The sequence below is a fragment of the Eleutherodactylus coqui genome, chromosome 13 (assembly GCF_035609145.1).
Source record: "Eleutherodactylus coqui strain aEleCoq1 chromosome 13, aEleCoq1.hap1, whole genome shotgun sequence".
In the NCBI taxonomy this organism is placed as follows: Eukaryota; Metazoa; Chordata; class Amphibia; order Anura; family Eleutherodactylidae; genus Eleutherodactylus; species Eleutherodactylus coqui.
Window position 1 is genome coordinate 28,993,950 of NC_089849.1, and position 23,368 is coordinate 29,017,317.

General features: G+C 51.0%; 1 protein-coding gene across 1 annotated transcript; it reads left to right on the plus strand.

Moving 5' to 3' along the window:
* The first annotated feature begins 143 nt into the window (after positions 1-143).
* Positions 144-22,981, plus strand: DCAF7 (DDB1 and CUL4 associated factor 7). Its single transcript, XM_066586353.1, has 7 exons — positions 144-360; positions 12,359-12,517; positions 12,604-12,715; positions 12,889-13,007; positions 14,696-14,905; positions 15,191-15,308; positions 21,885-22,981. Exons 1-7 carry the CDS (start codon positions 223-225, stop codon positions 22,055-22,057), a joined length of 1,029 nt encoding a protein of 342 aa, XP_066442450.1. The 5' UTR covers positions 144-222; the 3' UTR covers positions 22,058-22,981.
* Positions 22,982-23,368: the final 387 nt, after the last annotated feature.

Consider the following 23,368-nt stretch of genomic DNA (forward strand, 5'->3'; position numbering starts at 1 on the left):
CCTCATCACCTAGCCAGCTCGCTGAATGGTACGTCCAATCAGAGCTGAGGACACTTTCTCTTTCCACCCAATCAGCGTCGTCTCTATCTCCAGGACTGTTTACGTTAATGTCCCGCCCCCTGCCTCTGATTGGCTGCCGCCGAACCTGCAGCTTTGCGCATGCGTGCATTCTCCGAGGGTTCTCGGTGGTTGTGTTGTCGGTGAGGGTCCCCGCTGTCCGCCATGTCCCTGCACGGGAAACGGAAGGAGATCTACAAGTACGAGGCGCCATGGACGGTGTACGCCATGAACTGGAGCGTGAGGCCGGACAAGAGGTTCCGCTTGGCCTTGGGCAGCTTTGTGGAGGAGTATAACAATAAGGTGCGACTTGTCGGGCTGCAGCAGCTGCGGGGACGGTTGTCCAGCTTCCCGGTACCGGCAGTAGGTTGTGGCCAGGGCTGACCGGCCTCTACCGCCCCCTGTTGGCAGCATTTTTTGGACATCTTTCCTATCTCTTCTTTGAATCCCCAAAACTGCAGAAGTTGCTGTAAAAAAAGTCGCCATCTAGTTTAGTTCGCAGGCCTCTCGTGCGCCAAAATAGAGCGTTCTCTTTTACGTTCAGGTATAACGCGATTGCAGTACGCTAATGTGAGCAGTACTGCGCAAGGCGGTGTCATGGATTGTCAGCGAGCTACTGCGTTACACACGGGTGGACGACGCACACGTAATGCGCGCTAATGATACGCTGGTGCGATCCGGCCTCACAGTGGAAACCTTTTCTGCGTTTTTTTTTTTTTTTTTAATTTTTGTGAATGTGAATGACCCCCAGAGGTGCCCGACGCAAAATGAGGAACCCGGCCCGTAGTTTGATTTTAGCAAAAAAAAAATACTAGTTTTAAAAAATAACATTTTTTTTTTTTTTAAATCCGTTTTTTATTTAGTTTTTTTGTTTAGCTTTTTACCCCGTAATGCCCAGAAAAAACAGATCCAGTGAGAAAAACATATTACAAAAAAATTGCGCTATATGTCACGGAAAAAAACGGAAGCAAAAATAATTGTGGTAGCTGAAAAAAAAAAAAGGACCGTGAAACCACCACATGGGGGGTGAAGTCCCTAAAAAGTGTCCAGTCCTTAGGCCTCATGTCCACGGGGAAAATATTATTTAAAATCCGCAGCGTTTTTCCCGCACGCGGATCCGCGCCCCATAGGGATGCATTGGACACCCGCAGGTAGTTAAATACCTGCGGTTGTCATTTTTCCCGTCAGGCACAGATCCGCGTGCAGGAAAAAAAATGGACATGCTCCATTTTAGTGCGGGTCTCCCGTGCGCTTCTATTGAAGCCAATGGAAGCCGTCCGAATCCGCGGCACACCCGCAGCTGAATTAAAACTCGCCTGTCCTGGACGCTGCAGGTCTCCCCTCCGTCGCAGCCGGGTCTTCTTTCTTCGGCCCGGCGGATGTGCCCAGCGCATGCGCGCGGCACGCTGCCGGCGTGCCGAGCACATCCGCCGGGCCGTAAAAAGGATATCCGGCTGCGACGGAGGGGAGACCTGCAGCGTCCAGGACAGGCGAGTTTATTCTTATTTTCAGGCCTCATGTCCGCGGGGCAGGAGGGACCCGCTGTGGATTCTGCATGGAGAATCCGCGGCGGGCCTGATTTTCCCCGTGGACACAAGGCCTTAAGGTACAAAACGCTCGGGTCCTTAAGGGGGTTTTCCGTTGAGAATACTATGATGACCCATCAGTCGTTGATCGGTCTGTGCGGGCGCCTGCTGTCAGCGCCACGAATACACAGAGGTCATCACTTGTATTTTCCCTGGAAAACACCTTTTAAGGGCTTAAAAAGTCTCTGTACCCGGACATCCCCTTTAAGCAATATGTATACTTATTATTATTTTTATGTTAAAGGGGTTTTCCAGAATTATCCAAGTTCTCCTGCAGGATAGGGGATAACGTGCTGATGGGTGTCCCTCCACCGACCCCAAGAACGGGGTCCCTGTGCCCCCCTCCTCCTTAATGAGGGATCGCTGCGCCCCCTGCGGGGAGGAGACAGCTGGTGGCACAAGCACTCTACCTCTCCGTTCAGTGGGGCTGCGGAGAGTGAGCAGCGAGCGCTCGGGGGTTTCCGTCAGCCGCGCTGAAATGATTGAAGCGCTGACCGCTCGGCCGTCGCTCCATCCACTGAGGACCAGACCCCTGTTCTCAGGATCAGTGGTATCTCAGTGAATAGACCTACAAGATCAGTAAGTTATGAGGGTAGGGGATAACGTATGATTCTGCTACTGCCCCTTTAAATGTGTTTTTTGTGTTTTTTTTATGTAAAAAGTAACAAAAACATCTGGTTTTCACTATAAAGTTTTGTAGTTTTGAATACTTTTTTTGTCGTTTTGAGAACAAAAACTGTATAAGTTAGACGTATGGAAACGTGCGGTCAGCTGCAGGTAAAGATGTTGCCTTCTGAGGCCACCCTCACACAGGGAGTCGGCAAAACGCCGTGATTTTACCACCGTTTTCGGACACAAGTTACTACGTACGGCAGCAGTTTTTAACGCGCCCTATCATTGTGGCAAGGTGCATTTAAAAAGTGAGAAAATGCGACAAAATAGAGCAGACAGCGCTCCACGCTGCGTTTGTGCGCAGGTCTGCAAGGCCCCATTGTAATCAATAGCGGCGTTATTTATACCCCGGTGTTCAAAACCTTGCGGTTAAAAGTGCACATGTGAGAGCGGCCTTAAAGCCTCACAAGCTTTGTAGAATGATGCTCACTAGGATTTATTAGTTGGTGGGAAAACCGGGCCTACAGACTCGTTGAGGCTCTCAGCCAGACCCTCCTGCCTTCACCAGGACTAGACTCGTTTAGACCAGACCCCCCCCCCCCCCCCCCCCCATGCCTCTGCCAGGACTAGACTCGTTAAGACCAGACACCCCTGCCTCCCAAAGGACTAGACTGGTTTAGACCCCCCCTGCCTTCCCCAGGCCTAGACCGGTTTAGACCAGACCCCCCCTTGCCTTCCCCAGGACTAGACTGGTTTAGACCAGACCCCCCCCCCCCCAATGCCACCCCTTAGGACTAGATTGGTTTAGAACAGCCCCCCAGCCCCCCTTACCTCCCCCAGGACTAGACTGGCTTGGACCTGCCCCCCTTACCTCCCCCAGGACTAGACTGGCTTGGACCAGCCCCCCTTACCTCCCCCTGAACTAGACTGGCTTGGACCAGCCCCCCTTACCTCCCCCTGAACTAGACTGGCTTGGACCAGCCCCCCTTACCTCCCCCAGGACTAGACTGGCTTGGACCAGCCCCCCTTACCTCCCCCAGGACTAGACTGGCTTGGACCAGCCCCCCTTACCTCCCCCAGGACTAGACTGGCTTGGACCAGCCCCCCTTACCTCCCCCAGGACTAGACTGGCTTGGACCAGCCCCCCTTACCTCCCCCAGGACTAGACTGGCTTGGACCTGCCCCCCTTACCTCCCCCAGGACTAGACTGGCTTGGACCTGCCCCCCTTACCTCCCCCAGGACTAGACTGGCTTGGACCTGCCCCCCTTACCTCCCCCAGGACTAGACTGGCTTGGACCTGCCCCCCTTACCTCCCCCAGGACTAGACTGGCTTGGACCTGCCCCCCTTACCTCCCCCAGGACTAGACTGGCTTGGACCTGCCCCCCTTACCTCCCCCAGGACTAGACTGGCTTGGACCTGCCCCCCTTACCTCCCCCAGGACTAGACTGGCTTGGACCTGCCCCCCTTACCTCCCCCAGGACTAGACTGGCTTGGACCTGCCCCCCTTACCTCCCCCAGGACTAGACTGGCTTGGACCTGCCCCCCTTACCTCCCCCAGGACTAGACTGGCTTGGACCTGCCCCCCTTACCTCCCCCAGGACTAGACTGGCTTGGACCTGCCCCCCTTACCTCCCTCAGGACTAGACTGGCTTGGACCTGCCCCCCTTACCTCCCCCAGGACTAGACTGGCTTGGACCTGCCCCCCTTACCTCCCTCAGGACTAGACTGGCTTGGACCAGACCCCCCTGCCTCCCTCAGGACTAGACTGGCTTGGACCAGACCCCCCTGCCTCCCCCAGGACTAGACTGGCTTGGACCAGACCCCCCTGCCTCCCCCAGGACTAGACTGGCTTGGACCAGACCCCCCCTGCCTCCCCCAGGACTAGACTGGCTTGGACCAGACCCCCCTGCCTCCCCCAGGACTAGACTGGCTTGGACCAGACCCCCCTGCCTCCCCCAGGACTAGACTGGCTTGGACCAGACCCCCCTGCCTCCCCCAGGACTAGACTGGCTTGGACCAGACCCCCCTGCCTCCCCCAGGACTAGACTGGCTTGGACCAGACCCCCCTGCCTCCCCCAGGACTAGACTGGCTTGGACCAGACCCCCCTGCCTCCCCCAGGACTAGACTGGCTTGGACCAGACCCCCCCTGCCTCCCCCAGGACTAGACTGGCTTGGACCAGACCCCCCCCTGCCTCCCCCAGGACTAGACTGGCTTGGACCAGACCCCCCCCTGCCTCCCCCAGGACTAGACTGGCTTGGACCAGACCCCCCCCTGCCTCCCCCAGGACTAGACTGGCTTGGACCAGACCCCCCCCCTGCCTCCCCCAGGACTAGACTGGCTTGGACCAGACCCCCCCCTGCCTCCCCCAGGACTAGACTGGCTTGGACCAGACCCCCCCCTGCCTCCCCCAGGACTAGACTGGCTTGGACCAGACCCCCCCTGCCTCCCCCAGGACTAGACTGGCTTGGACCAGACCCCCCCTGCCTCCCCCAGGACTAGACTGGCTTGGACCAGACCCCCCCCCCTGCCTCCCCCAGGACTAGACTGGCTTGGACCAGACCCCCCCCCCCTGCCTCCCCCAGGACTAGACTGGCTTGGACCAGACCCCCCCCCCCTGCCTCCCCCAGGACTAGACTGGCTTGGACCAGACCCCCCCCCCCCCCCTGCCTCCCCCAGGACTAGACTGGCTTGGACCAGACCCCCCCCCCCCCTGCCTCCCCCAGGACTAGACTGGCTTGGACCAGACCCCCCCCCCCCTTACCTCCCCCAGGACTAGACTGGCTTGGACCTGCCCCCCTTACCTCCCCCAGGACTAGACTGGCTTGGACCTGCCCCCCTTACCTCCCCCAGGACTAGACTGGCTTGGACCTGCCCCCCTTACCTCCCCCAGGACTAGACTGGCTTGGACCAGCCCCCCTTACCTCCCCCTGAACTAGACTGGCTTGGACCAGCCCCCCTTACCTCCCCCAGGACTAGACTGGCTTGGACCAGCCCCCCTTACCTCCCCCAGGACTAGACTGGCTTGGACCAGCCCCCCTTACCTCCCCCAGGACTAGACTGTCTTGGACCAGACCCCCCTGCCTCCCCCAGGACTAGACTGGCTTGGACCAGACCCCCCTGCCTCCCCCAGGACTAGACTGGCTTGGACCAGACCCCCCCCCTGCCTCCCCCAGGACTAGACTGGCTTGGACCAGACCCCCCCTGCCTCCCCCAGGACTAGACTGGCTTGGACCAGACCCCCCCTGCCTCCCCCAGGACTAGACTGGCTTGGACCAGACCCCCCCCCTGCCTCCCCCAGGACTAGACTGGCTTGGACCAGACCCCCCTGCCTCCCCCAGGACTAGACTGGCTTGGACCAGACCCCCCCTGCCTCCCCCAGGACTAGACTGGCTTGGACCAGACCCCCCCTGCCTCCCCCAGGACTAGACTGGCTTGGACCAGACCCCCCCCTGCCTCCCCCAGGACTAGACTGGCTTGGACCAGACCCCCCCCTGCCTCCCCCAGGACTAGACTGGCTTGGACCAGACCCCCCCCTGCCTCCCCCAGGACTAGACTGGCTTGGACCAGACCCCCCCCTGCCTCCCCCAGGACTAGACTGGCTTGGACCAGACCCCCCCCCTGCCTCCCCCAGGACTAGACTGGCTTGGACCAGACCCCCCCCCTGCCTCCCCCAGGACTAGACTGGCTTGGACCAGACCCCCCCCCCTGCCTCCCCCAGGACTAGACTGGCTTGGACCAGACCCCCCCTGCCTCCCCCAGGACTAGACTGGCTTGGACCAGACCCCCCCTGCCTCCCCCAGGACTAGACTGGCTTGGACCAGACCCCCCCCCCTGCCTCCCCCAGGACTAGACTGGCTTGGACCAGACCCCCCCCCCCTGCCTCCCCCAGGACTAGACTGGCTTGGACCAGACCCCCCCCCCCTGCCTCCCCCAGGACTAGACTGGCTTGGACCAGCCCCCCTTACCTCCCCCTGAACTAGACTGGCTTGGACCAGCCCCCCTTACCTCCCACAGGACTAGACTGGCTTGGACCAGCCCCCCTTACCTCCCCCAGGACTAGACTGGCTTGGACCAGCCCCCCTTACCTCCCCCAGGACTAGACTGGCTTGGACCAGCCCCCCTTACCTCCCCCAGGACTAGACTGGCTTGGACCAGCCCCCCTTACCTCCCCCAGGACTAGACTGCTTGGACCTGCCCCCCTTACCTCCCCCAGGACTAGACTGGCTTGGACCTGCCCCCCTTACCTCCCCAGGACTAGACTGGCTTGGACCTGCCCCCCTTACCTCCCCAGGACTAGACTGGCTTGGACCTGCCCCCCCTTACCTCCCCCAGGACTAGACTGGCTTGGACCTGCCCCCCTTACCTCCCCCAGGACTAGACTGGCTTGGACCTGCCCCCCTTACCTCCCCCAGGACTAGACTGGCTTGGACCTGCCCCCCTTACCTCCCCCAGGACTAGACTGGCTTGGACCTGCCCCCCTTACCTCCCCCAGGACTAGACTGGCTTGGACCTGCCCCCCTTACCTCCCCCAGGACTAGACTGGCTTGGACCTGCCCCCCTTACCTCCCTCAGGACTAGACTGGCTTGGACCAGACCCCCCTGCCTCCCTCAGGACTAGACTGGCTTGGACCAGACCCCCCTGCCTCCCCCAGGACTAGACTGGCTTGGACCAGACCCCCCTGCCTCCCCCAGGACTAGACTGGCTTGGACCAGACCCCCCTGCCTCCCCCAGGACTAGACTGGCTTGGACCAGACCCCCCTGCCTCCCCCAGGACTAGACTGGCTTGGACCAGACCCCCCTGCCTCCCCCAGGACTAGACTGGCTTGGACCAGACCCCCCTGCCTCCCCCAGGACTAGACTGGCTTGGACCAGACCCCCCTGCCTCCCCCAGGACTAGACTGGCTTAGACCAGACCCCCCTGCCTCCCCCAGGACTAGACTGGCTTGGACCCCCCCCCCCCTGCCTCCCCCAGGATTAGACTGGCTTGGACCAGACCCCCCCCCCCCTGCCTCCCCCAGGACTAGACTGGCTTGGACCAGACCCCCCCCCTGCCTCCCCCAGGACTAGACTGGCTTGGACCAGACCCCCCCCCCCCCTGCCTCCCCCAGGACTAGACTGGCTTGGACCAGACCCCCCCCCCCTGCCTCCCCCAGGACTAGACTGGCTTGGACCAGACCTCCCCCCCCCTGCCTCCCCCAGGACTAGACTGGCTTGGACCAGACCCCCCCCCCCTGCCTCCCCCAGGACTAGACTGGCTTGGACCAGACCCCCCCCCTGCCTCCCCCAGGACTAGACTGGTTGGACCAGACCCCCCCCCCCCCCCCGCCTCCCCCAGGACTAGACTGGCTTGGACCAGACCCCTGCCTCCCCCAGGACTAGACTGGCTTGGACCAGACCCCTGCCTCCCCCAGGACTAGACTGGCTTGGACCAGACCCCTGCCTCCCCCAGGACTAGACTGGCTTGGACCAGACCCCTGCCTCCCCCAGGACTAGACTGGCTTGGACCAGACCCCCTCTGCCTCCCCCAGGACTAGACTGGCTTGGACCAGACCCCCTCTGCCTCCCCCAGGACTAGACTGGCTTGGACCAGACCCCCTCTACCTCCCCCAGGACTAGACTGGCTTGGACCAGACCCCCTCTGCCTCCCACAGGACTAGACTGGCTTGGACCAGACCCCCCTCTGCCTCCCACAGGACTAGACTGGCTTGGACCAGACCCCCCTCTGCCTCCCACAGGACTAGACTGGCTTGGACCAGACCCCCCTCTGCCTCCCACAGGACTAGACTGGCTTGGACCAGACCCCCCCCCCCCTGCCTCCCACAGGACTAGACTGGCTTGGACCAGATCCCCCCTGCCTCCCACAGGACTAGACTGGCTTGGACCAGATCCCCCCTGCCTCCCACAGGACTAGACTGGCTTGGACCAGATCCCCCCTGCCTCCCACAGGACTAGACTCGTTTAGACCAGATCCCCCCCTGCCACCCACAGGACTAGACTCGGGTACTGGTGCGTTTTGTCTCTACCAGAAGTATGGGTGGAGACATGGGTGTAGCCGTGTTGAGATGCAGGGGACGGGTAGGTGACGCCCGCAAGGGCCACAGGTTCTAATTGGCTGAGTTCCAGCTCTCTGGAGCCTGCCCACTGTCATTGTGCTATTCTGCTCCCATCTTCCCTGCCGACCCCGCTGTAACTTTTCCCACTGGGCTGTCATCTCCTCTCTGTAAGGCCGGCTGCTGTCAGTGTCGTGTTCCGCTCCCATCTCCCCTCCCGACCCCACTGTCTGTGTTGCATGTGTCGTGGGGACTCCGCTGTCACAGTCCCCGCTAGCGCTGTAATATCTGTCAGCGATCCCAGACCTGCTATGACTGTTTTCGGCCCTGGCGCCCTCCCAACTCCACTGCCGGCACCGCTGCCCTCCCAACTCTATTGCTGACACTGCTGTCAAGGTGTCTGTGTATCCTGTCCCATCCCGTCCCCCACTCCTCCACTGCCGCTGCTGCCATCGCCCTCCCCTGCTCTGTTCTGGTAATTGCTGGATGCATGAATGGATGTCCGGCTCACAGTTCCTTTCCCCTGCCAGGTCTCAGCCGCTGTCGCGATAACCATTGTGTTTAGCCACGGCGGTGGCAGCGTGGAGTCCCCCTACCCACCACTGTCTTCTGCCATTGGGCATGAAGGTAACCAATCGTCAGCTGTGGGTGTTGCCTATAATGCCACCAGGACATACCCATGTCTCCACCCCTAGTTCCGGTGGACAAGATGTACCAGTACCCTAGATTCGTTTAGACCAGACTCCCAGTGTTGTGATGCTGCCCAGCATTGGTCCCCGGCATGTAGGACCCCCATAGTTAATAGATGCATTGAAAGAGACACTGATATTCTTCGATGCAGGTCATAGAATCATAGATCATAGAATGGTACAGTTGGAAGGGACCTCCAGGGTCATCGGGTCTGACCCCGTGCTCAGTGCAGGATTCATTAAAACATCCCAGACAGATATTTGTCCAGCCTTTGTTTGAACACTTCCATTGGAGGAGAACTCCCCACCTCCCGTGGCAACCTGTTCCACTCATTGATCACCCTCACTGTCTAATATCTAATTTGTGTTTCATCCCATTGCTTCTAGTCTTTCCTTGTGCAGATGAGAAGAGGGCTGATCCCTCTGCACTGTGACAGCCCTTCAGATATTTGTAGACGGCTATTAAGTCTCCTCTCAGCCTTCTTTTTTTGCAATCTAAACATTCCCAGATCCTTGAACTGTTCTGTATAGACCGCTCACCATCTTGGTAATTCTTCTCTGAACTTGCTCCAGTTTGTCTGTCTTTTTTAAAGTGGGGTGCCCAGAACTGGACACAGTATTCCAGATGAGGTCTGACTAAGGAAGAGTAGAGGGGGTAATTACCTCATGTGATCTAGACTCTGTTTCTCTTAATACATCCCAGAATTGTGTTTGCCTTTTTGGCTGCTGCATCACATTGTTGACTCATGTTCAGTCTATGATCTATTAGTATACCCAAGTCTTTTTCACATGTGCGGCTGTTCAGCCCAATTCCTCCCATTCTGTATGTGCTTTCTTCATTTTTCTTGCCCAGATGTAGGACTTTGCATATCTCCTTGTTAAATACCATTCTGTTAGTCGCCGCCCACTGTGCAAGCTTTTCTAGATCTCTTTGAATCCTCTCTCTCTCTCTTCCCTAGTGTTAGCGATCCGTCCTAGCTTTGTGTCGTCGGCAAATTTGATCAGTTTCCCACCAATTCCCTCCTTCAGATCATTTATAAAAATGTTGAACAACACTGGGCCTAGGACAGAGCCTTGTGGTACCCCACTTGATACATTCTTCCACTTGGATGTGCAGCCATTTATGACCACTCTTTGAGTACGATCACTCAGTCAGTTCTGAATCCACCTAACAGTTGCCTTGTCAATCCCATATTTGGTCTTTTTTTCAATAAAGATGGTATGAGATACTTTGTCAAATGCTTTACTAAAGTCAAGATATACGATATCCACTGCATTTCCCTGATCAAACCCAGTCAGTGATTCTGTCATGGAAGGAAATTAGATTTGTCTGGCATGACTTGTTTGTTACAAACCCATGCTGGCTCTGGTTAATCACTCCATTTTCATCCAAGTACTTGCATGCATGCTGTTTAATAATTTGTTCAAAGATCTTTCCTGGTATGGAAGTCAGACTCACAGGCCTGTAGTTTCCTGGACCCACCTTCTTCCCTTTCTTGAGGATGGGGACAACATTTGCCTTTTTCCAATCTTCTGGGACTTCTTTTGTTTTCCAGGAATTTTCAAAGATTATGGCGAGTGGTTCAGCAATTACCTCTGCTGCTTCCTTTAGTATCCTAGGATGTAATTCATCTGCACCTTGAGACTTGAATTCATTTAAGTTAGCTAAGTGTTTCCTCACCATCTCTCTGCTTATAGATAGTCTGCATTCTTTTATTCCCCCAATAGCACCAGGAAGATCAGTTGATGTTCCATCTACTTTCTGAGAGAAAACAGATACAAAATAGAAATTTAAAAGTTTGGCCTTTTCAACATCATTCTTAATCAATTCCCCATTTTCATTTTGTAAGCATCCAATAGCATCTTTGACTTTTCTTTTGCTTTTGACATACCCCCAAAATCCTTTTTTTTTATTGCTTTTGGCCCCTCTTACAAGCCTCAATTCATTATTAGCTTTAGCTTTTCTGACTCTTGCCCTACAGTTTCTGCAGACCGCATTATATTCTTCTTTAGATATTCCCCCCTCTTTCTATTTGATAAACCTATTTTTCTTCCGAAGTTCTGTGTTCATCCATCCTGGTCTCTTTAAATGCTTCCCATTCTTCCTTCTTTTAGGGATTGTTAACGATTGTGCTTTGAGAATCTCATTTCACAATATTTCCCAACCTTCTTGGACATTTCTGTCCTTAAGTACATCCAGCCATTGGATTCTTCTTACCCTCTTTCTGAGTTCATTAAAATCTGCCTTTCTGAAATCCACCCTTGAGGTCTGAGTTTTCTCAGGTCTTCCTTCCCTTTTTATCCAAAATTCAAGGATATCCTGATCACTGCCTCCTCAGGTCCCAGCCACCCTTACTTCCTCTACCATTCCCTGTTGGTAAGAATTAGGCCCAAGATAGCAGATCCCCTTGTTTTCTCTTCTACCTTTTGGAAGATAAAGATGTCAGCGAGAGCGGGTAAGAATTTGTTGGACCCATTACTTTTACCTGAAGGAGATTCCCAACAAATAGTCTGGATGGGTAAAACCTCCCATAATCACCGTCATGTTTTAAGAGCTTGGTCATCTGACCCCAGGTCTGCGGGGTCCGGACAGCTGGGGTCTCCAGTCTGGATTTCGATCATGCTGTGTGAGTTCACTAGCCCTCGTCTAGTTCATAGCTGCTTCCGTGACGACTAATGGTAGTTTCTGTCCCAGATAAGTGCATGATTGTCTCACTTTGGGAGGAGGGAGGATAGAAAAAGCTAAAATGAGAAAGTCACTTTAAGGAAGAGGGGGGATATTGGTGTTGGACACAGTTATTGGGGCATGATGCCTTTTCATGTGTGCCATTTGGCATCCCCCTCTGTCTAAGGCCGCTCTCACACAGGCGTATTGTCATTGGACCTTGCATGCGTAATTGACCCACCCTTGATGCCACTAGCCCATTGATTTGTATTAAGCCACTCACAGCAGCATTTTTTTTTCATGCATATATTGCTCACACGAAAAAAAAATCACAGCATGCTCTATTTTGGCGCATACACGCACGGTAGTGTATGGTAATTGGCAGTACGCAGCAAGGACTCTTGCGCACGTCATGCCACACTCGTGTGAGCCCAGACTAAAGCTGCCAGCAGAAGTGATGTGATATCCTACTGGCATCTGTGACAGGTAGCGTTGACTAATGGGCACACCAACGTGTTGTTTCTTGGGTGCACTGGGCACCACATAGCCCCTGAAGGTGGCCATCCAGGCTATGACGTCAGGACTCGCCATTTATACCAGTATTACTTGGGGACATTTACCGACACGGCAGTATAATGTCCTCCCAGATATCCCGTCACCATGTATCAGTGTACTCTGCGTCTTCCTCTTCCAGGTGCAGCTGGTCGGTCTGGATGAGGAGAGCTCGGAGTTTATCTGCAGGAACACCTTTGACCACCCATACCCCACCACAAAGCTCATGTGGATTCCGGACACCAAGGGAGTGTACCCCGATCTTCTGGCTACGAGTGGGGACTACCTGCGCGTCTGGAGGGTGCGTACATCTCACAGACAGGACATGGCGGTTTCTTTTGCTTATCATGATGCGGTCTATTTCAGCATTTCCACTTTCTGTTACAGGTTGGAGAGACGGAGACCCGCTTGGAGTGTTTGCTGAACAATAACAAGAACTCAGACTTCTGTGCTCCTCTCACCTCCTTTGACTGGAATGAAGTAGATCCCAATTTACTTGGTGAGTCTTCTGAATGTCCACCCTTGTTGTTTAAAAGAGGGTCTAATATGTTCCACGCCTGATTCTGCTATGAGATGCGCCATCCTGCCACTTTGTAATAAAACTTGCTATGCCAGCTCTGCTTTTTCCATGTTTGCAAAGTACATTCTGAAGTAGTTTCTTACTGATCTTAGGAACCTCCAGCATTGACACAACATGCACCATCTGGGGTCTGGAGACTGGGCAAGTTCTTGGCAGAGTCAACTTGGTCTCTGGTCACGTGAAAACACAACTCATTGCTCACGACAAAGAGGTAAGACTGGATTGTCATTTTGTAGAGATGCTATGGACAGAGTAAGTCACGTAATGTAGAAGAAAATCCTGGCAGCATGTAGAGGTGCTATATAAAATGTACTCTTTATTCTCCCATCACACAAGGACAGCAACGTTTCGTCCGTGAGGCCTTTCTCTAAGCTTGAGAAAGGCCTTACGGACGAAACGCTGCTGTCTCTGTGTGATGGGAGAATAAAGAGTACATTTTATATAGCACATCTACATGCTGCCAGAATTCTCTTCTACATTACGTGGACTTCTGTGGGAATGCGGTTTGGACTCTTATCTGGCTGTTGCATTTGGTGGCCCTACCCAGATTGGGTTTTTCTGGTGCTGTTGACAATGTTATTTTGCATGGACAACGTAAGTTTCACTAGAATGGCAATTATTTTTAAAGGGGTTGTACTGGAATTAACTTTTAACTCCTATCCATAGGATAAGGGCTAAAAGTATGATCAATGGGGGTCTCACCATGGAGACCCCCAGCAATCCCAAGAACAGGTGTCCCTTTTGCCCCGTCCTCCTCGATGTGGGCTTGCTGATTGAATGGAGCGATGGTGGTGCGTGCACAGTGCTGCTCTATTCATTTTCAATAGGACTGCTGGAGACAGCCAAGTACAAGCACTTTGGTTATTTTCATCAGCCCCACTGAAACGAATAGAGCAGCAACCGCACACGCTCGAACACCGCTCCAATTATTGTGACATCACTGCGGGAGGGAAAAACATCCTCGCAGTGACGAGAAGAGGACATAGGCACTCTGTTCTTATGATCGTGGGGATCTCGGTGGTGAGACCTCCACCAATCAGACGTCTATTTCCTATCCTGCTAAAAGTTAATTCTGGTACAACCCCTGTAAGATGAATGTGTGTATAGATGACATCAGCGGACCGTGGGGCTTATTTCCATGCTGGAACACTGCTGTACAAGGCAGCAATTCAGACTAAACCAAGGGGCAGATAGCAATATTGTGACTGCCTATTTAAGTGACCAATATTGACTGATAGACAAGTTTGATTTGGTAGGTTGCAATATCAATGTTATGTCAATGGAATATTAAAGGGCCCAACTGCTGAGAGCCCCACCAATCACAAGAACGGGGGTCCCATGTTCCACTTTCCTCACAGCGAGGAGGAACTTGAATGAAGCGATGGCTGAGCACATGCGCTGCTGTGGCATTTATTTCAGGTACAAGTCTACCTCTGGCAGTCTAATAGAGTTGATTGGAGCAGTAGTGCGGATGCTCATCCGCCTCTCCATTGTGATTGCTCCTCCCTGTGGGGGTTCACTAAGGAGGGGGGGGGGACATGGAACCTCCATTCCCATTGGTGGGAGTCCGGCCATTGCTACCCCCACCGGTCAGACTGTCATTATCCTGTAGCTAGGTGATAAGTTGGTTGTGGAAATAACACTTTAAGAAGTCAAGAGGTGTCCGGATATTTCAACCATGAATTGTCCCACAAGGGGTGAAAACTTTGTGGCTTTTCTACAGAAGAATGAGCTGCTGTAGATTGATTTCTATGCACTTGTGTTGCAGTACGTGTGGATGTTGCTTTGAAATCCTCATCCGCTGTAAATTGGTGCAGAATCCGCACTGTGATTCTGTAACTTATGAGCTTCTCTTAAGTTTCTTCACACTCCCCACTCCCTTTCCCCCCTGCATTGTAGGTGTATGACATTGCATTTAGCCGAGCAGGCGGCGGGCGAGACATGTTTGCGTCAGTGGGAGCAGATGGCTCTGTAAGGATGTTCGACCTGCGTCACCTAGAGCACAGCACCATTATCTATGAAGACCCACAACACCATCCTCTACTCAGACTCTGCTGGAACAAGCAGGACCCCAACTATCTAGCAACCATGGCCATGGATGGAATGGAGGTAAGACATGTCAGTAGTTGCCTAGAATATTCCTGCGTGGACAATTTGTTAAGAATTAATGAACATTCCTTGTATGCATTTATAGTGCATGTAATATGAAGATCTTTCATAGAGCTTTATAGTAAGGGTGTGTTCACACGTTGCTGATTTGCTGTGGATTTTGGTGCAGATTTCAGCCCTTTAATTAAAAAGGTGAAATCTGCTGCAGATCCACAATAAAATTTACAACTTTTCGCCCACGTGTGAACGCGCACCCTAAGGCGCTGACACTTTGCTCCTCCACAGGTAGTGATTCTGGATGTCCGAGTGCCCTGCACCCCGGTGGCCAGGCTGAATAACCACCGCGCATGTGTGAACGGCATTGCTTGGGCTCCACATTCCTCATGTCACATCTGTACTGCCGGTAAGTCATGATCACTGCTTTCCCTGATATTATGTGGATAAAGCACATTTGTTGTATAATGAGAGGTTCTGCTACTTCCCAGCATACTTTGTGTATCAACCCTTCACCATTTTGAAGATCTCTACTTGCAGCCATTGAATGGGAAGACTGTTTTCTTCCAGGGGATTTATAGGGATTTTCTGGGACGTGGGGAAAAAAAAGGTTAAATATAGAAAAAACTTGAATCCTCTCCTATCCTGGCGTCTCCCCATCCAACACTGCAGCCCCAGTGCCTGCCGGAGCCCGGAAGAAGTGGTGGGCGATCATATGCTGTACATGAGCCACTTGCGGTGATTCTTCTATGTAAAAGCCCGTTGATGTGTATTGTAGAATTTTCCAATCAGGTTGCACAGCAGATAATGCGCATGAATTATGCCTTGTGTGAACTCTTAGGGCGCCTGCACATAAGCGGAAATTCCGCAGCGGGATTTCCCACGAAATTTCCGCCACTGGAAGCCTGCATAGGATTGCGTTAACAAACGCAATCCTATGCAGACGGACGCGATTTGGCCGCATAAAATGTCGCATGGCAAACAAATCGCAGAGCCCCGCACAGAAATGTCACTCACCCGCCGCTGGCTCCAGTCTGCGCATGCGCCGGCTGCCCAGCAGGCCGGCACATCAAACAGCCGGGGGCGCGGGTAAGTACGCGCTGGTCCCTGCAGCCTCTTAAGTCGGGTCCCACGGCGAGAATCCCCGCTGCCGGATCCGACCGCCCGTCTGCAAGCGGCCTTAGGCTAGATGTATAATAGCGGCTTTTTGAGCCGTGTGCTGTTCGTCTAATTCCAAAGACAGGCTATAGTAAAGCTGCGTGCTATCGGGCTATACACAGGGACACTTTTTCACACAAACGCATGATCCATGTGAAAAACTCATTGTATGTCCTATTCCTGTCTGTTTCATGGCCAAGAAATAGGACATGCCAATGCATGCTAGTGTACTGTGTCCGTATAGATTGGGCAGTACGCGGACTGGTGTTCATTCGCTGTCTAACGCGAGTTGCGTACGGGTCTCTCAGGCACAAGTCACAGTTACACTAGTGTGCATGTAGCCTTAAGGGATAGTTTACATAGAACAATCCCTTTCCTATTAGAACAGTCCCTGCAGGGGGTGAGCGGACGTGCCCAGAGGGAGCTCCCACATTACATCCTCTATAAGACATCCTGGACTCGGTGAATTTTGCATCGGAGGACCGCTGTCAGTTAACAACACAGCCCTGTACACAGGGGACCCCCCCAGCGCTAACGTGTAAATAAACCGTGTTTTATGAAACAAATATATTTCTTCGGAGAGGGAAAAGACCAGGCCATATGCTGGCGGCTATAGCTACAGCGCGAATGGGATCCACCTATGTTACTGGACTGAGAAATGATAGGGGAACAAGTGACACCGACATTACTTCCATCAGTAAGACTGGGTACTCCTTTTATGCTTCGCTGTATTTCACCGGATTGCACAGGATCAGAGAGCAAACTACACAATACTTGGCGACTATAACAACGCCCCGCTTATCACAAGAGCAGAGCCTCCTGTGGATCTGGAGGAGTTGCACTAGCCACCTTGTAGAATAATAAAGCCCCCGGGTGTTGATGGATTACCGGCTGAAATTTACAAAAAATTTGGGGAGATATTGCTCCCAAGATTGTTTACAGTATTGCAAGAGGTGGAGCGCAGGCGCGAATTTCACCCGTCTATGAAGGAGGCAATGATGACCATTTATACCCAAACCAGGAAAAGATCCGCTGATGGTGGATTGTTATAGGTCCATATCCCTATTGAAAGCAGATGTTAAAATTCTTGCAAAGGTACTGGGTAATCGCCTCATGATGGTGATCCCATCCCTAATCCATCCAGATCAGAGCGGCTGTATACCAAGGAGATCCACAGCAACCAATGTCCGCAGATTGTTTCTCAATCTACATTTACCAGCAGGGGAGAGAATAATATGTTCACTGGACACCGCTAAGGCGCTTGACAGCGTAGAGTGGCCCTTTCTATGGGAAGTTATGCATTAAATTGGTATAGCCTCCAAATTCATAGGCTAAGTACGACTATTATAACTGATGCTAAGGCCTCAGTAGCCGTGAATGGGGGGTGTACAGACACATTCTCGTTATTCAGAGGAGCACGTCAGGGATGCCCCCTTGTAGTAGCAATAGAGCCCCTTGCAAGTAAGATACGGTCCCATCTGGATATAGTGGGATTTAGATATATAGAGGAGAAGATGGCATTATATGCTGGTGACACGCTGCTGTTCCTGGGGGGCGACGGGTTATCACTGAGCGGCTATTTCCACGATTGATGAATTTGGCAGTCACTCAGGACTCAGAATTAATTGGAACAAATCCACAACTATGCCAGTAGACAACCCTGACCTAATTATCCAAACTGAGCCGGCCGCACTGGTCTGTACAGCAACATTTAACTACGTAAGCGTAAACCTAATAAGGGATCCATCAGATTACAGAAAACTAAATCTGGACCCGCTATTATCTAAATGTAAACCAGAGTCGGAAGTGTGGTGCCGGCTCCCCTCTCACTGATGGGTAGGGCAATGATATGGATGCCACAACAACGCTACTTGCTGCACAATGCGCCGCTATGGATTATACAGCGCTTCGTCTACAAGTGTGGCCGAATAAAATTTGAGACCCTCTATAATCCAAAGGAGGAGGGAGGTTTGGCTTTACCTAACCCTATGGAAGTACAAGACGTTCGTTTCCAAATCCTTAAAAACTATTTTGACGGAATGCATTTCCTAGAAGCCCTGGAAAGACATAGTTTTAAACTCAACGCCCACAGCTTCCCCACGCTCTGACTCATATGTAAAACCTGGTGGAAGACTGGGGACATAGAGGGGACATAAGGATTTACACAGTATACCCCAATATGGGATACTGCATGGCTACCGAAGCTCAGCAAACTAACAGAATTTGACGGGTGGAATGGAAGAGGCCTAGAGAGGGTCTCCCAGATACTGATAGAGATTCAGTCAGTTACGAGTGGAGGATGATTTAGGACATTCACAATTTTACAAATATTTGCAGCTCAGACAGTCAGTGGCCAGAGAGAGAGCGGCTTCTCACTTTGTCGTGGCTGACACTATTGGTACATCTTCCACACCGCAGGGAAAATATTTATGATGTATGAATACAAACAAAACTAAATTTACGAAAACCCACTGGTGGCCAAAAATAAGTGGGAAGCGGACATTGGACCCATCGAGGATTTACAATGGGAGGAGATTCTGAGTATGACCCCTAAACTGTCACTGAGCGGCATAGGCTGTCACAGCTGTACCTACTACACCGAGTATATCGCACATAGGAGTAAGGAATAACCCGCTATGTATACGGTGTGAGATCCAGAGTGCAGGGTTAGTTCACACGATGTGGAGATGCCCAACTTTAAACATATGGGATAGATGTACACTCAATAATAAATACCGTATACAAAGTTATTCTGGATCTTTCCCCACTGGTGTGCATACTTGGTTATGTGCGTCATCTACCACTAGAGGGACAAGAGCAAATGGCGCTAGTGAGGTTACTCTATGTAGCAAAAGAGCTGCTACCCCAACACTGGCTGAATGCAACGCCCCACAGTAAGGTTGGGACATGGACACAAAAATATCGATAGTCGATACTATCGATTATTGTAGTTTTCCACCGATATATTATCGATATTTCGATATATCGACTTTTTTAAATGCTGTATAAAAATAAAACAGGTCTAGGGTTAATAAAGCAACAATCAACAAAAAAATTACAGTTTTCTTTTAAACGTTAACCTGTTGAATTTATTAACTTCTAACTATTAATAACATGAAAATATATTAAAGTTACAAATGAAAATAAAAAATTAGAGATGAAACATAATTAAAGTTAGGACTATGAAAAGAAGTTTTTTATCATTGGCCCCAATAATCGTTATCTAATGAGCCTAGAAATATTAATTTGCTCGCATGCTCCCCCTTCAAAATGCTCCTTCGAACAGAGATAACTTCACCAGCTTTTGAACACATTCTTTCTGCAGGAACCGAAGTAGTAACTACAGAAAGATATTTTCTACCACGATGGTACAAATTGGAGTGGGGTTGACATTTGTTACTCCATATTTTAAAAGCATTGTCTCCTAAACGACCTGGGGGGGGGGGGGGCATTTTTAAGTACAAAGAAAGTTCTGGTGTTTCATCTAAAGTGTTTTTGTTTTTTTTGTTTTGTTTTTTGAGGTTCCAGGTCTCCTCTACAACCTCCTGATGAGAGCTCCATAAACAAAACTCAGCATTTCAAGTTGCCGCTAAGGGGCCAACAGTCTCCATGGCAACTCGTAAACAATGCAGGGCCTGGTAACGCAAACGCAGTGCCCCGAACGCAATTGTAATTGCATTAGATGGGTCTCCTATCTTTTCTATGGGCACTGTGTTTACGTTAGACGCTGAACGCACAACATGTCGCGTCTCCTTTTCTGGACCTTTGTGCGTTCAGCGCACCCCTCAATCTGCATGTGGAAAAACTTTCATTTAGAAAGCATTGCCCACAGCCATCGCGGTAGACGCAAGCATTCAGATCCTACATCTAACGCGATGAACAAACGCATGTGGAAACTGTACAACACAAAGGAAAGGGCGAAATCTAAAGAATGGAAATCTGGTCACCGGACCACAAGACACGGTTCTTCTTTACAAAATCAATATTATATCGCCTTAAACGATCGATGTTACCGATATATCGGAAATAACAATATCGATGAAACGTATCGCCAAACCATTAGGGATATTTCGATATGTCAGTTTTCGATGTCCCAACCTTACCCCACAGTGGGAGAATTTAAAACCAAAGTTATGTTACCCTGCGAAAAAGGGATAGAACTCAAAAGAAACGCCGGCCACAAATATGACAAGATATGAGGGAAATAGCTGAGTACAACTAGAGTGGCAAACGGGGGACTAGAGGTTAACAACTAGATTATGGCGCTGTCCCAGCCTAGAAATGAGTGTTGGGTATCTGCTCTGTGCAGCGGGTGGTAGTGGGGGTACAAACTTAATAGGGTAGATATGTTCGGTCACTTGCTATATTTATGTATTTGATAGGATTTTACAGGCCGATTCCCCTTATTTTCGGCATCATGTGACACGATACCAAGGAAAAATACTTTTTACACCTAAGGACATTATGTATCGACTGAAATAATTATGGTCTAATATGGTGTTACGAGCTGATTTAATTGTTGGGAATGTGTGTGAGACAGAGGGTTGGATGGGGTTAGAAATGTAAGTTTGTGTTTGGGGGAAAAAAATGTCAAGTCAATAAATTATTGGATTTAAAAACCGTCCCTGCAAATCGCAGGTATGCCGCTGCTGGAATCGCCAACAATCCATGCTAGACTTTGGGGGAGTACAGCAGCAAATGCTCAGTTTCTCTGCAGCACATCCATAGGGGAAATAGTGTTACATAGTTGCTATCATTGAAGACTATATATTTAATGTGTGGACACTCTGTGTCATTTGGAGTAAGGGTAAGTTCACAAACAGCGGAATTGCTGTGGAATACAAAGAGAAATGCTGCAACAATGTACAGTACATGTCAAACCCTATTCACTTACAGCTGAAAAAAACCTGAAGTGGAAGATTGTCACGCTTTTAAATCTGCAGCATGCTCTTATCTATTGCAAATAAGGGAGATGGAACTATACCTCTGCAGCGCCACCTATTGGAAGGTAGCATTCCTTCAAATCAATGTTAGACTCTTTATACAAGCCTTGTAACAATGACAATTCCCAGTCATTGTTACAAGGCTTGTATAAAGAATCTAACATTGACTTGCAGGAATGCTGCCTTCCAAGAGGTGGCGCTGCAAAGATATTGTTCCATCTCCCTTATGTGCATATTACCCAGAGGAGCATGCATGGCCTTATAAGCCTCCTCACTCACCTTCTAGGTGCTCTAAGGAGAAAATATGGTGTTCCGGACCTACTACCTATTGCAGAAATGCTACAGATTTTCATCACAGAATTCATTGCAGTGCAGAGTGAATTCCGCTGTGAAAGTTTGCACCAAAATCTCTGCAGATTTACTTTGTGATGTGTGATCTTCTCCTAAGAGACTCCTTTATAGCTTCCTGGGTTAAACGGCTAAAGTCCTGGATGGTGGACACCCATAACCCTTAGCAATCCAATTTTCGATTCAGGGTTTCCTAGGGGGCTTTCTCTTTCTGCCATTATCCAATGGCGCCATCTGCTGGCTAGAGCCAATACTGCGGTATGGGACATGCTGGAGAGGCCCCTGACAACAGAGTGGCCAGTAATCTACAGCAAAAATACCCTGCCGGACATCTTCCGACATCGGAGCTGTACAGCCTTCAATCAGAATGTCTTTAGACGGCAGACAGTGGATTGAAAAGGGTTAATTCCCTTTGACTTCTCTAATGGGTTCTCAAAAACAGACAACCCCTTTAAATGTTTTTAAGGTTGGACAGCGGTAATGGTCATAGTAGTCTTTACATGATGTATTTAATCATCTTCTACGTCTCATTTCAGCCGACGATCACCAGGCACTGATCTGGGACATCCAGCAGATGCCTCGAGCCATTGAAGACCCAATCCTGGCATACACGGCAGAAGGAGAGATCAACAACGTCCAGTGGGCGAGCACCCAGCCAGACTGGATCGCCATCTGTTATAACAACTGTCTGGAAATCCTCCGAGTCTGACTTTATTTATTCTGTACTCCTTTTCACTGTTCCCTCCTCGTCCCGTCCCAGAATCTGGGGTTTTTGTATATCGTCAGTGTCTCTACTTTACTCTCAGTATATTCCTGTTGGGTTCTTTGGGCCATCTTACATACAGATGCCCGATGGGTGATGTAGTTACTGTCTAATTTATTGGCATCTCGAGACTCATCCCGAAATATTAAACAGGAGCGGACGGACATAATGTACTCCCCCCGGAGTAATTTCTTCTTCTTTTTACTTTGTGTAGATGACTTATTAGGCATTAGTATTGTCTTGCTGTGTTTTTAATGGGGTTTTTTTTTATATTAAGGCAATACTTCATTTTGTTGAACCCTTTTACCTGTGATACCAAGCTTTGTAGGAATAGCAGCATATATGTGTTTGTGCACTTAATATTTTTTGTCAATGCCAATTAATTGCATTATTTGAAGTGCCCACGCATGATTAGAAATGGCGCCACCCCTGTCCACAGGTTGGGTATGGTATTGCAGTTCAGCCTCGAGAGGGGAACTGTAATCCCACAACCTGCTGGCAGGCGTGGCGCTGTTTCTAGAAGAAAGCAGCCACGTTTTTCTAATCCTGCATGACCCCCTATTAAGAATCCCCTTTTTTGCTATGGGTGGGGTATTATTGTGTTTAGAAATGCGTGAATCTCTTTTTGTTACTCTTTAAAAAAACATTGATGGAGCGAACAAATATCTTGGAGTACGGTTAGAAAATTGAAATTGCGCATGTACAGCTTGGCTGTTTTGTGCGCCAGGGGTGGGCTGCCCATGGCTGTCACCTAGTAGGGCATGCTTGGGGTAGGTCCACAGTAACCACCAGCTTTCCATACTCAATGTCCTATACCACGAAATGTAAATATCAGTGGAATGGTTTCCCCAATAAATTCCAATTGACTCATCTGTGACACGAGTGCTCTTGTTTTACCACCTTCTGCAGTGTGTTGGCTGGTAGGTGTTATAGGCAGTATAGTATGATTATTGCATGTATTATCAGCTGGTCGCTAAGGGTGTTGGCAGTTGGATCATTTTTTTTTAGGGAGCTTTTTCAGAGACGAGGATGCACCTTTAAGCAGCCAGCATAAACTATATTATGGAGGGAAGAGGAGTGCAAGCAGGTATGTGTTCCTGCGCTGTCCACGTGCACACAGTGTGACTCTTTCAGATTGCTCTGTGCACACGCTCCTCCATTCATCTCTGTAAGAGAGCGTGCGCACAGGGCCATCTGAAAAGAGTCACGCTGTCTGCTTGTGTGAAATTCGCGGGAACGCAGCTCAGGAACAAGGGA